The 14,716-nt window shown below is 42.8% G+C and overlaps 1 protein-coding gene across 1 annotated transcript in view; it reads left to right on the top strand.

The window, feature by feature from the left end:
• The window catches only part of nek4 (NIMA-related kinase 4), a 56,859-nt gene that overhangs the window by 36,570 nt on the left and 5,573 nt on the right, over positions 1-14,716 (top strand). The window contains exons 10-12 of the mRNA XM_070895445.1: positions 490-633; positions 4,486-4,552; positions 5,522-5,643. Coding sequence (XP_070751546.1) covers positions 490-633; positions 4,486-4,552; positions 5,522-5,643 — 333 coding nt within the window. The remainder of the gene's footprint in view (positions 1-489; positions 634-4,485; positions 4,553-5,521; positions 5,644-14,716) is intronic.

The following is a 14,716-nucleotide window of genomic DNA, read 5'->3' as shown; positions in this document are numbered from 1 at the left end:
GTCTGCTGTATATGGTCCATGTCTCTGCGACACATAGGAGGGCGGGTATCACTACTGCCCTGTAGACCATAAGCTTGGTGCCAGATTTGAGGTCCTGGTCTTCAAACACTCTCTTCCTCGGGCGACCAAAGGCTGCGCTGGCGCACTGGAAGCGGTGTTGGACCTCGTCATCGATGTCTGCCCTTGCAGATAGTAGGCTCCCGAGGTATAGAAAATGGTCCACGTAGTCCAAAGCCGTGCCGTGGATTTTGATGAGGGGTGGCAGCACTGTGTGTGGAGGTCAGATTTATGGAGGACCTTTGTCTTAGTGTAACGCACATGCTTTCGTACGCCTCGGTGAAGGTGTTGACGATGGCTTGGATTTGGCCTGAGTGTGCGCAGAGGATACAGTATATAGTATCCTTTTCTTATACCTAAAATCAGTATATATTGTTTTGAATAGGCTTAAAAGCATTTACTCAATTTTAAACAAGGTTTTTGCGCTTTCAGGTAAAAGCATTAGTTCCTAGACGGTTACCTTCTCCGCCACATAATGACTCTAAAGTTCACGTAAAGAATAATCCCGATAAAATTGGCAGTGGAATCTCCATATCAAGGCCCAACTCCAAGGATAATGAGATCGAAGCCTCACAGGTTTGTATGTTGGTTATTCTGTTCTTGTTTCTTCTTTTCAGCATTGTTCCCTCCCTCCCCCCAACTCAAGGTTTCCTGCTACTACCATGAAACATCCACTAGATCTCACTCCATCTCAGTCCTGTTGTTCTTGGATCCATGCCATTAAAATTAACTTTTAGAGCAGGAAGATAGGGAAATTCATCTTGCCTTTTGTAGGATAATGTGTCCATAAGAACATAAGAAATCGAAGCAGGAGTAGGCCAAATGACCCTTCGAACCTGCTCCGCCAGTAAGATTAATGGCTGATCTTCTACCTCAACTCCGTTTTCCCGCCCTATCCCCATATTTCTTGATTCCCTTAGAGTCCAAAAGTTTATCGATCTCTGTCTTGAATACACTCAATGACTAAGCATCCACAGCCCTGTGGGGTAGAGAATTCCAAAGATTCAAACCCTTTGAGTGAAGAAATTTCTCCTCATCTCAGTCCTAAATGACCGACCCCTTATTCTGAGACTATGCCCCCTAGTTCTAGACTCCGCAGCCAGGGTAAACATCGTCCCAGCATCTACCCTGTCAAGCCCCTTAAGAATGCTAAATGTTTCAATGAGATCCCCTCTCATGCTAATAAACTCTAGGGAATATAGGTCTAGTCCACTCAGAGGACCATCCTCTCATCCCAGGAATCAGTATAGTGAACCTTTGTGCACTCCCTCTAAGGTAAGTATATCTTTCCTTCGGTAAGGAGACAAAAACTGTACATAATACTCCAGGTATGGTCTCACCAAGGCCCTAAATAATTGCAGTAAGACTTCTTTACTCTTATACTCCAATCCCTTTGCTTTCCTAATTGCTTGTTCAACTTGCAAGTTAGCTTTCTGTGATTTGTGTACAAGGACACCCAGGTCCCTCTGAATACCAACATTTCTCACTCATAATTTAAAAAAATTCTGCTTTTCTATTTTTCCAACCAAAGTGTACTTGGGCTTCCATTGCTTTCAGTGGAATAGAAACTAACTAACCGACACAAGTCTTCTCTACTGCTGCATAATCCTTACAAAATGATTCTGGTAATTGTTTGCATACTGTATGTCAATTTTATGTAACAAATAGCATACATAATTATGTTTTTGGATTTTTACTAGATATTTATCTTGGGTTCAGCATCTCAGACCAATCGTAAAGGTGAACCCTTTGCTCCCTAATATTTGGAGCTTGCTTTTACGTGCCCGATATCTAGGTAATTTGTAGCGAGCCCCGGGATCGAACACAAAACGTTTGTTACTATATTTTTGCATAATGCTATTATTACATGCTGTTACACGAACATTCCTGAATTCAGAAAGCAATAGAATAAATGCTTCACGAGACCATGGCTTAGGCTGCCTTCTGAAATAGCCTAGCAACTTGAAACAAACCACTACGACAAAGTCACTGGGAGTACCTTCACTACACGCGTTGCAGCGGTTCAAGAAGGCAGCTCACCACCAGCTTCTCCAGGGCAATTAAGGATGGGCAATAAATGCTGGCCTTGCCAGCAACGCCCACATCCCATGAATGAATTTTTTAAAAAGGCTGTAAATTGTCGAACAGATTTATTAAACAGTAAACAAACAGAAGCAATGATACTGGGTTTACAGTAGTTTACAGGCTTCACTATCTCTCCTCAGAAGCTAGAAAATAACCAACCCCATCTGCTGCGGTAAACTACAATGTAAATTGGACAAGACATAAGGGGGGGAGGTAAATTTTTCGGGGGGGTCAGCGGGCGAGTTTGTTGGCGGGTAGGGTGCAGAAAAAAATGTTTTTGACAGCAGGTCAGGACCCCTTTGTCAACCCGCCGCCATGCGCCTTTCCCAGATGTCAGGTCTGTCAGCGCTGAACAGACTGGACATGCAGCAACGGGAGAGGCAATTCAGGTCATTATGACTTTGTTAACAGCCCATTAAGAACTATTTTGAGCTCACCTTTACATTTTACGAGGTCGCCTACAGGGTCCACACTGCTCAGGGATCACGTCAGGTAAGGGGGTCAGGAGTTGTATGACCATGGAATCATCTCATTACTCAATGCGGCAAATGGGCTATAAAAGCTCACATCTCACAATTGTTCACTTGCCAAACTCAGAAGCTGTTGCTTACTGCATTTGGAAGACAGATTGAGCTTTATGCAGGTTGTAAGTGTTTGGAGTAAACTCTCTATCCAGTGTCATCTCATTAGACCAACCTCTCTCACCATTGACAGATCGCTTCTGCCATTTATTACATCAGCCGTGGTGCCCTTGAAACTATCTCACCTTGGTCCTCAAAATCCCACCACGATCAGACCCAACACCAACAGCACCAACAACACCAACCTTCTCCACAATGAACTGGTGCTGCACAGGACAAAGCATCAGCACCCGACCGCCAGGGAAGGCCTCACTATGGCCAGATTTACTTCACGTGGCACTGTACACCCAGGCTGCCACATGATGTGCCAGGTGTGCCACCCCATACCGACACCATGAAGCATCCCTACAATGCCCAAGCCATTCTTTTTCCACTCATTACCATTGCGGAGGGTACCGTTATGTATCCATTCACTGCAACTCACTAAGCCACTTCTAAAGGTGCACACAGATCTGTCCAAGAATACAAGTGAATTTGCACATGGGCCCTTTAAAGAAACCGGCTGATGATACGTCATCAAATTATGTCATCAGACCCGCTTCCTTCAATTGGCCTGCAAACATGCTGGCCGGCTTAACAAGCCCAATCAGGGAGAAATTAATTTAGGCAGCAGGCTGGAGCCAGCAGCGGGGTTGGGACCCACCATCGATGTCACCAACCAATGATGCTTGTATTTGAATTGAATAGCTTGCTCCTCCCTTGGACAACTGATGCAGTACACAATCTACATTCTGGGCATTGTGTATCAAAGCAAGTCGGGCCATTTTGTGTGAGTGAACCGGGCTTTTAACTTCTTATGACAAAAAGAAAAGAATCACCATGGACAAAAATGTTTCATTTCTGTCACATTTATGATTCCACATAGGCTCAAATTGGTATTTTTTCCCATTTAACTGAATCCCATCACTTTGTATTTGCAACTCTGAAAAGGGGAAGAAAAGATGAAAGTTTTAATCTTCAGGATAGTGGCAAAAATAAATCTACATGTTGATAAAATACCTAGGACCTCAATTTGCGGGCAGAAGCCTCTGAGCAGCAAAAAATCTACGAACCTACTGCCTCGGGAATCCATGGAGACTTGCGCTCCCGGGCCTCTGTGCGCAGACATGTGTAGAGGCCCATGTATCTGGGATTATGTAGGCCAGCCCAACCAATCAAAGAAGGGAATCCCCATTCATGCTTATGGGAATTCGGTATGTACGGAAATCCCATAAGTATGAATGGGAATACTCCCAAAAATACATCTACATATTTAATCATCTTTTTAAAAATGATTACATAATTTAAAATTAATTAAAATACAATATAATTAAACATTTAAAACCAAAATTTAATTTAAAAAAGATAAATGTATGTTGCTAAAAATAACCTGTTTTTACCAGGTGTAAATTTCACAGGCATTCGCTGGACAGAAGTTAGACAAGTAGCCCAACTCTCTGCCCAGGGATGCGGATGATCTGTCTTGACATCATAAGTTCCGTGTTTTGGGGAATGCCTAAACCCGGAAATTGCGCTGTCCCTACGGGCGCATGTGCACCTTGTACACACAGGCGTATAATTTTTAATGTTTGTGAAGAGCATTTTTTTGTAATACTGGATTAGCGAACAGAAGTAGCAATGACTTTCTATAGAATTAAAGTAGTTATTTAAATGACATTTTGAGAATTCCATTTTAAAATCTTATTTTTTTGTTGTGCCTTAGGACCGTCCATTGTCTGCCAGAGAACGAAGGAGACTTAAACAATCTCAAGAAGAGTTTCCTTATTCAGGTATTCGCTGAAGTTTCTTTGCTCTCAGCAATTTATTCTTTTTTCCTCTTGAAGGTGTTGTTGACACCTTGTGGGGTACAATTTTACAGATGTTGGGAGACTTCTGGTATCTTGCTCAAATGGCCACTACGCATGTGTAAGCCTTGGCAGTGATTGTTGGCAGATTATTTGCCAAACCCAATCCTGATTTTAGTTGAGGTCATAGGCGACTCTTGAGCAGGACTCGGTGCATAATGAGAGTCAGAATCCTTGCCGATGTTACCCTCCATGGCCAAGGAATGCAGAGGTCAACTGCAGTGCCCCTGCCACTACATGGGCTGTGCACGGACTGGAGATTGAATCCCAGGCTTTGCCAGTCTTCAAGTCTCAGCTGCTCATTGGGAACATTTCCTGAGCCATCAAGGTGAGCTATTGACTGGAGTTTAATTCCAAGTACCAGCGGTTTAAAATGGATAACGCATAGGAAGGTACTTTTAGTGTGAAACACTCCTTCCTTCATTCCTCCCTCACTCTAGCTATGTAATATGAAAAACTGGGGTAAAAATCTCCCACTTGAATTGATATCGTTATAGGACTTCCCCTCCACCTGCCCCCACAACGAATAGAGATCCCACATCGCAACTCTTCCCTTGCAGTAGGGAGCTACTTTGCCAAAGTCCCCTCATTGGTGCATTACGGAGTAGCTCCATTGCAAATCCAATTGATTAGCATCGGGGACTGGTTTGAATGCCAAACAGGAGTTAGCCAAGTCTGGCAATGTTAGTAGCTGTGTAATATTTTACTCAGTCCATACACCTTAGCCACGGTAATCATTTCTCAATCCAGTCTGGTTTGTAATTAGCAACATTCCAAGTATCTTTAAAACGGTAGAGTTACCATCCCCTGCTTCCGTCACACATACAGAGTAATGCTCTATTAATTCTGATTTTAAAATTACATGAATACTAATTGTGTGGGTTTCCACATCAGGCTCCAAATCAAGAAGGAGCTCACATTGCGTAGCTTTAGAAGCAAACTCCTATGAAGAGAACCAAAATGTGAATGTGAAAGTCAGCCGATCCCTATCAGATATTGCTATCCATCATGAAAAGGTAATGTTATGCTCATTAGAATTTGTTCTAGTGCATTCTGTGTCACTTAAATTATTATTAGTCACTCAAACCAAACCCTCATGCATACTAGTGCATAAACTTCTACTGGGAGACAGAGAAGGAATTGGACTTCCTTTGAGTATATATGTATTTGAGCTCCCATTGCTTTCAGTAGGAAAATAAACTGAGACTCAAGTCTTCTGTACTGCTGTTTAAACCTTAAAATTGTTCAATTTATTTTATAATCGTTCATAAAACAAATGGCAATTTAATGACTTTTTAAAAAAATAACAGGAAGTATTAAAAAATAATTACTGCAGTGTTTTGAGATTTCAATCAAATTATTAAAGCTCTTTGCTGTACAGTCTAATTTTAATTCAAAATTACTTCATTCCAATTATCCATTAATTCCTTTTATTTTTGGCACTGAAAAGATAAGTGCTTTTTTAATTAAGTTGCTCAATTTGAACTTCTGGACAATTATTCTTTTTAATTCAAACAAACAAAGTAAAGGAATATATATATACATAGGAATATATATAGTTACTTTAAAGGCCATTCACTTACAGTTTTTACAGAAAAATGAGCAGTTGTGGAATTCAATCCCCCAAAAACGGAATAAAAACAAAATTATAGAATTATTCAGTTCCTGTAGTTTTGTGTTCCATGGTTAGGGATAGTGTTAAATCCAAGGAAGAGGCATATAAATTGGCCAGAAAAAGCAGCAAACCTGAGGACTGGGAGAAATTTAGAATTCAGCAGAGGAGGACAAAGGGTTTAATTAAGAGGGGGAAAATAGAGTATGAGAGTAAGCTTGCAGGGAACATAAGAACTGCAAAAGCTTCTATAGATATGTGAAGAGAAAAAGATTAGTGAAGACAAATGTAGTCAGAATCAGGTGAATTTATAACGGGGAACAAAGAAATGACAGACCAATTGAACAAATACTTTGGTTCTGTCTTCACTAAGTAAGATACAAATAACCTTCCAGAAATACTAGGGGACCGAGGGTCTAGTGAGAAGGAGGAACTGAAAGAAATCCTTATTAGGCGTGAAATTGTGTTAGGGAAATTCATGGGATTGAAGGCCGATAAATTTCCAGGGTCTGATTGTCTACATCCCAGAGTACTTAAGGAAGTGGCCCTAGAAATAGTGGATGCATTGGTGGTCATTTTCCAACATTCTATAGACTCTGGATCAGTTCCCATGGATTGGAGGGTAGCTAATGTAATCCCACTTTTTAAAAAAGGAGGGAGAGAGAAAACAGGGAATTATAGACCGGTTAGCCTGACATCAGTAGTGGGGAGAACGTTAGAATCAATTATTAAAGATGAAATAGCAGCGCATTTGGAATGCAGTGACAGTATCGGTCCAAGTCAGCATGGATTTATGAAAAGGAAATCATGCTTGACAAATCTTCTAGAATTTTTTGAGGATGTAACTAGTAGAGTGGACAAGGGAGAACCAGTGGATGTGATGTATTTGAACTTTCAAAGGCTTTTAACAAGGTCCCACACAAGAGATTAGTGTGCAAAATTAAAGCACATGGTATTGGGGGTAATGTATTGATGTGGATAGGAAGCAAAGAGTAGGAATAAACGGGTCCTTTTCAGAATGGCAGGCAATGACTAGTGGGGCACCGCAAGGTTCAATGCTGGGACCCCAGCTATTTACAATATACATTAATGATTTAGAAGAAGGAATTGAATGTAATATCTGCAAGTTTGTAGATGACACTAAACTGGGTGGCAGTGTGAGCTGTGAGGAGGACGCTAAGAGGCTGCAGGGTGACTTGGACAGGTTAGGTGAGTGGGCAAATGCATGGCAGATGTGAGTATAATGTAGATAAATGTGAGGTTATCCACTTTGGTGGCAAAAACAGAAAGCCAGAATATTATCTGAATGGTGACAGATTAGGAAAAGGGGAGGTGCAATGAGACCTGGGTGTCATGGTACATCAGTCATTGAAAGTTGACATGCAGGTACAGCAGGCGGCGAAGAAGGCAAATGGCATGTTGGCCTTCAATAGCGAGAGGATTTGAGTATAGGAGCAGGGAGGTCTTACTGCAGTTGTACAGGACCTTGGTGAGGCCACACCTTGATTATTGTGTACAGTTTTGGTCTCCTAATCTGAGGAAGGACATTCTTGCTATTGAGGGAGTGCAGCGAAGGTTCACCAGACTAATTCCCGGGATGGCAGGACTGACATGTGAAGAAAGACTGGATCGACTAGGCTTATATTCACTGGAATTTAGAAGAATGAGCGGGGATTTCATAGAAACATATAAAATTCTGACGGGATTGGACAGGTTAGATGCAGGAAGAATGTTCCCGATGTTGGGGAAGTCCAGAACCAGGGGGTCACAGTCTAAGGATAAGGGATAAGCCATTTAGGACCGAGATGAGGAAAAACTTCTTCACTCAGAAAATTGTGAACCTGTGGAATTCTCTATCACAGAAAGTTGTTGAGGCCAGTTTGTTAGATATATTCAAAAGGGAGTTCGATGTAGACCTTACGGCTAAAGGGATCAAGGGGTATGGAGAGAAAGCAGGAAAGGGGTACTAAAGTTGCATGATCAGCCATGATCATATTGAATGGTGGTGCAAGCTCAAAGCACCGAATGGCCTGCTCCTGCACCTATTTTCTATGTTTCGATGTAACTGAGTCACCTCCAACTCACAGCGAGCACAGCCATGGGAAATCTAATTTAAATGAAAGACTTCTATTTAATGTACATCTCTCACTTTCAGGTGTCACAATTTCTTACATATACAAAATATATGAAACACTCGGTTGTGTCAAATAATATTCATAACTGAATAGGAAGGGATCCAACAGTGAACAAATTGGGAATGAAAACTACCAAATAAGAAGTACCAAGGAACTATAATATCAAACAATCAAAAATGAACAGTTAGCAAGTGGCTACAATAAATTAACTAGCAAGGAAGAGAAGGGAAAACCAATGAAACCATTCAATGTTTTTTTGCAAAAACTTTATAGAAACATAGAAAATAGGTGCAGGAGTAGGCCATTCGGCCCTTCGACCCTGCACCACCATTCAATGAGTTCATGGCTGAACATGCAACTTTAGTACCCCATTCCTGCTTTCTCGCCATACCCCTTGATCCCCCTAGTAGTAAGGACTACATCTAACTCCTTTTTGAATATATTTAGTGAATTGGCCTCAACAACTTCCTGTGGTAGAGAATTCCACAGGCTCACCACTCTCTAGGTGAAGAAGTTTCTCCTCATCTCGGTCCTAAATGGCTTACCCCTTATCCTTAGATTATGACCCCTGGTTCTGGACTTTCCCAACATTGGAAACATTCTTCCTCTATCTAACCTGTCTAAACCCGTCAGAATTTTAAACGTTTCTATGAGATCCCCTCTCATTCTTCTGAACTCCAGTGAATACAAGCCCAGTTGATCCAGTCTTTATTGATATGTCAATCCCGGCATCCCGGGAATCAGTCTGGTGAACCTTCGCTGCACTCCCTCAATAGCAAGAACGTCCTTCCTCAAGTTAGGAGACCAAAACTGTACACAATACTCCAGGTGTGGCCTCACCAAGGTCCTGTACAACTGTAGTAACACCTCCCTGCCCCTGTACTCAAATCCCCTCGCTATGAAGGCCAACATGCCATTTGCTTTCTTAACTGCCTGCTGTACCTGCATGCCAACCTTCAATGACTGATGTACCATGACACCCAGGTCTCGTTGCACCTCCCCTTTTCCTAATCTGTCACCATTCAGATAATAGTCTGTCTCTCTGTTTTTACCACCAAAGTGGATAACCTCACATTTATCCACATTATACTTCATCTGCCATGCATTTGCCCACTCACCTAACCTATCCAAGTCACTCTGCAGCCTCATAGCATCACCCTCGCAGCTCACGCTGCCATCCAACTTAGTGTCATCCGCAAATTTGGAGATACTACATTTAATTCCCTCGTCTAAATCATTAATGTACAATGTAAACAGCTGGGGCCCCAGCACAGAACCTTGCGGTACCCCATGAGTCACTGCCTGCCATTCTGAAAAGTACCCATTTACTCCTACTCTTTGCTTCCTGTCTACCAACCAGTTCTCAATCCACATCAGCACACTACCCCCAATCCCATGTGCTTTAACTTTGCACACTAATCTCTTGTGTGGGACTTTGTCGAAAGCCTTCTGAAAGTCCAAATACACCACATCAACTGGTTCTCCCTTGTCCACTCTACTGGAAACATCCTCAAAAAATTCCAGAAGATTTGTCAAGCATGATTTCCCTTTCACAAATCCATGCTGACTTGGACCTATCATGTCACCTCTTTCCAAATGCCCTGCTGTGACATCCTTAATAATTGATTCCATCAATTTCCCCACTACTGATGTCAGGCTGACCGGTCTATAATTCCCTGTTTTCTCTCTCCCTCCTTTTTTAAAAAGTGGGGTTACATTGGCTACCCTCCACTCCATAGGAACTGATCCAGAGTCTATGGAATGTTGGAAAATGACTGTCAAAGCATCCGCTATTTCCAAGGCCACCTCCTTAAGTACTCTGGGATGCAGACCATCAGACCCTGGGGATTTATTGGCCTTCAATCCCATCAATTTCCCCAACACAATTTCCCGACAAATAAGGATTTCCCTCAGTTCCTCCTTCTTACTAGACTCTCTGACCTCTTTTATATCCGGAAGGTTGTTTGTGTCCTCCTTAGTGAATACCGAACCAAAGTACTTGTTCAATTGGTCTGCCATTTCCTTGTTCCCAGTTATGACTTCCCCTGATTCTGACTGCAGGGGACCTATGTTTGTCTTTACGAACCTTTTTTCTCTTTACATATCTGTAGAAGCTTTTGCAGTCCGTTTTAATGTTCCCTGCAAGCTTCCTATCGTACTCTATTTTCCCTGCCCTAATCAAATCCTTTGTCCTCCTCTGCTGAGTTCTAAATTTCTCCCAGTCCCTGGGTTCGCTGCTATTTCTGGCCAATTTGTATGCCACTTCCTTGGCTTTAATACTATCCCTGATTTCCCTTGATAGCCACGGTTGAGCCACCTTCCCTTTTTTTTTTACGCCAGACAGGGATGTACAATTGTTGTAGTTCATCCATGCAGTCTCTAAATGCCTGCCATTGCCCATCCACTATCAACCCCTTAAGTATCATTTGCCAATCTATCCTAGCCAATTCACGCCTCATACCTTCAAAGTTACCCTTCTTTAAGTTCTGGACCATGGTCTCTGAATTAAATGTTTCATTCTCCATCCTAATGTAGAATTCCACCATATTATGGTCACTCTTCCCCAAGGGTCCTCGCACAACGAGATTGCTAATTAATCCTCTCTCATTACACAACACCCAGTCTAAGATGGCCTCCCCCCTAGTTGGTTCCTCGCCATATTGGTCTAGAAAACCATCCCTTATGCACTCCAGGAAATCCTCCTCCACCGTATTGTTTCCAGTTTGGTTAGCCCAATCTATATGTATATTAAAGTCACCCATGATAACTGCTGCACCTTTATTGCATGCACCCCTAATTTCCTGTTTGATGCCCTCCCCAACATCACTACTACTGTTTGGAGGTCTGTACACAACTCCCACTAGTGTTTTCTGCCCCTTGGTATTCCGTAGCTCCACCCATACTGATTCCACATCATCCAAGCTCATGTCTTTCCCTACAATTGCATTAATTTCCTCTTTAACCAGCAACGCCACCCCGCCTCCTTTTCCTTTCGGCTTATCCTTCCTAAATGTTGAATATCCTTCAATGTTGAGTTCCCAGCCTTGGTCACCCTGGAGCCATGTCTCTGTGATGCCAACCACATCGTATACGTTAACTGCTATCTGCACAGTTAATTCGTCCACCTTATTCCGAATACTCCTCGCATTGAGGCACAGAAACTTCAGACTTCCCTTTTTAACCCACTTAGACCCTTTAGAATTTTGCTGCAAAGTGGCCCTTTTTGTTTTTTGCCTTGGGTTTCTCTGCCCTCCACTTTTACTCATCTCCTTTCTGTCTTTTGCTTCTGTCTCCATTTTGTTTCCCTTTGTCTCCCTGCATTGGTTCCCATCCCCCTGCCATATTAGTTTAACTTCTCCCAACAGCACTAGCAAACACTCCTCCTCGGACATTGGTTCCAATCCTGCCTAGGTGCAGACTGTCCGGTTTGTACTGGTCCCACCTCCCCCAGAACCGGTTCCAAAGTCCCAGGAATTTGAATCCCTCCCTGCTGCACCACTGTTCAAGCCACATATTCATCTGAGCTATCCTGCGATTCCTACTCTTACTAGCTTGTGGCACTGGTAGCAATTCCGAGATTACTACTTTTGAGGTCCTACTTTTTAATTTACCTCCTAGCTCCTTAAATTCGCCTCGTAGGACCTCATCCCGTTTTTTACCTATATCGTTAGTACCAATGTGCACCACGATAACTGACTGTTCGCCCTCCCTTTTCAGAATGTCCTGCACCCGCTCCGAGATATCTTTGACCCTTGCACCAGGGAGGCAACATACCATCCTGGAGTCTCAGTTGTGGCCGCAGAAACGCCTATCTATTCCCCTTACAATTGAATCCCCTATCACTATCGCTCTCCCAATCTTTTTCCTGCCCTCCTGTGCAGCAGAGCCAGCCACGGTGCCATGAACTTGGCTGCTGCTGCTCTCCCCTGATGAGTCATCCCCCTCAACAGTACTCAAAACGGTGTATCTGTTTTGCAGGGGGATGACCGCAGCGGATCCCTGCACTACCTTCCTTGCACTGCTCTTCCTGTTGGTCTTCCATTCCCTATCTGGCCGTGGACCCTTTACCTGCGGTAAGACCAACTCACTAAACGTGCTATTCACGTCATTCTCAGCATCGTGGATGCTCCAGAGTGAATCCACCCTCAGCTCCAATTCTGCAACGCAGTCCGTCAGGAGCTGGAGGCGGATACAGTTCCCGCAGATGTAGTCGTCAGGGACACCGGAAGTGTCCCTGAGTTCCCACATGGTACAGGAGGAGCATAGCACGTGACCGAGCTCTCCTGCCATGACTTAACCCTTAGATTAACTTAATTATCATCACCTTGTAAGTAACCAAAAGACATAATTAGAACTAACCAAAAACAAACATCATATATCATTTCTAACATCCAAACCACAAAAAATGACTTGGTTCCCAACAGCATCATTAAACTTACTTCTAACAATGTTTTTTGTATGTTTGACATTTCTCTATGAACGTTTCCATTTGGAGGCCCGTTCCTGCATCCTAAGTAAAGAAGCTCAAAAGGTAGAGTCTCACAATGCTTCAGTATCACTGCTATAGACTACAATCTCAGAATATGCTTAAAGCTCCCTCATTCTCCTCAGTTTATAACGTTAATGTGGGTTTACATACGAACAATGATGGACAGGTAAAGACCATCTTGTCCATCGAGCCTGTCCTACACAATTGCGATACCTTGTAGATCATAACTTAATACACTCCACCCCACTGAAAACCATGTGATCTCCTGGGAGAGGCAAAAAAACAGATTTAAAAACCCAGGCCAATTTGTGGGGAAAAAACTGGGAAATTCCTCTCCGACCCATCTAGGGGTTCGAAGCTAGTCCAGATCACATTGGCCATTAAATTCCCTGCAGTACCTACCTTCTGTAAGAGTTAATCTCCGCCACAGCCAGAAACAAATCCAGCTTTTGCTTGAAGGAGTTCAGTGAATCTGCATCCACCACATGAGAGGGCAACTTGTTCCAGCCTTACTCGCTGTGAAAAGAACCACCTCCTGACATCTTGCCTAGATCTAACCTTATACAACTTAAATTTATGCCTCCTGGTCCTGCCTAACCTATTTAGTTGAAATAAAAGGTCGGCTGGAACACTGTCTATTCCCTTCATTATCTTATAAACCTCAATCATATCCCCCCTAAGCCTACGCTGCTCTAAGGTAAAGAGTCCCGACTTGGAATTAGTCTAGCGGCCCTCTTCTGCACCCTTTCCAGAGCCTCAATATCACTCACCATGTGAGGAGACCAAAACTGGGCACAGTATTCCAAGTGCAGCCTGACTAAGGTCTTGTACAAGGACAAAACAGTACGCCTCATCTTATACTCAATTGTCCTATGGATATTTACTTACTCTAGCTATCGGTGCACGGCATTGCTCGTGTACCTTTAAGGATGTATGCATTAGAATGCCCAAATCTCTTTCTATCTCCACCATCTTTAATGCCTTTCCCTGGAGGGTGTATGAATGTTGAGCATTTGCCTTGCCCACATGCATAACACTGCACTTATCTAAGTTATACATCATTTTGCAGTCATGAGCCCAGTCTCCCAACACATTAAAATCTGCCTGAATCAGACAAGCCTCTTCCACAGTTCTAGCACTTGCACAGATTTTGGTATCATCTGCAAATTTTCAAATGGTGCCGCCAACCCCTGAATCCAGATCATTAATAAAAATAGTAAAAATCAACGGCCCCAACACTGATCCATGCAGGACACCACTGGTGACCGGTCTCCAAACAGATCCGAATCCATCTATAACTACTCTCTGCCTGCGTCCTGCCAGCCAGTTCTGTATCCAGATCAATATATTTCTACTAATACTAGAGGCTCCGATCTTATAGAGAAGCCTCTTGTGCAGTACCTTGTCAAAAGCTTTTTGGAAATCTAAGTAGACAGTGTCTACTGGGCTTCCCTCATCCATCACACTAACTTCTTAAAAAATACAATTACATTTGTGAGACATGACCTCTTTTTTTTTTATGAAGCCATGTTGGGTATCCCTAATATGTCCCTCCCTATCCAAGTATTCACATATTGCATCTCTTTAGATTTTTTCAAGCATCTTCCCTATTACTAATGTTAAACTGATGGGCCTATAGTTACCTAGGTCTGCCTTGTCACCTTTTTTAAAAATGGGATCTACATTAGCCTCCTTCCAATCTGTAGGAACCATTTTAGAGTGCAGGCGAGGGGTCCACACAGCACATGTCCCATCTCCCGTAGGACCCTCGGGTGGCTATCATCGGGCCCGGCTGCTCTATCTATTTTTAAGTTCTTAATTCTTTCTAAAACAATATGCTTATCTATGTTAAT

This window comes from Pristiophorus japonicus, chromosome 12 (genome assembly GCF_044704955.1).
Source record: "Pristiophorus japonicus isolate sPriJap1 chromosome 12, sPriJap1.hap1, whole genome shotgun sequence".
Taxonomy (NCBI): Eukaryota; Metazoa; Chordata; class Chondrichthyes; family Pristiophoridae; genus Pristiophorus; species Pristiophorus japonicus.
The sequence above is the reverse complement of the archived record's forward strand: the minus strand, read 5'-3'. Positions and strand labels throughout refer to the sequence as shown.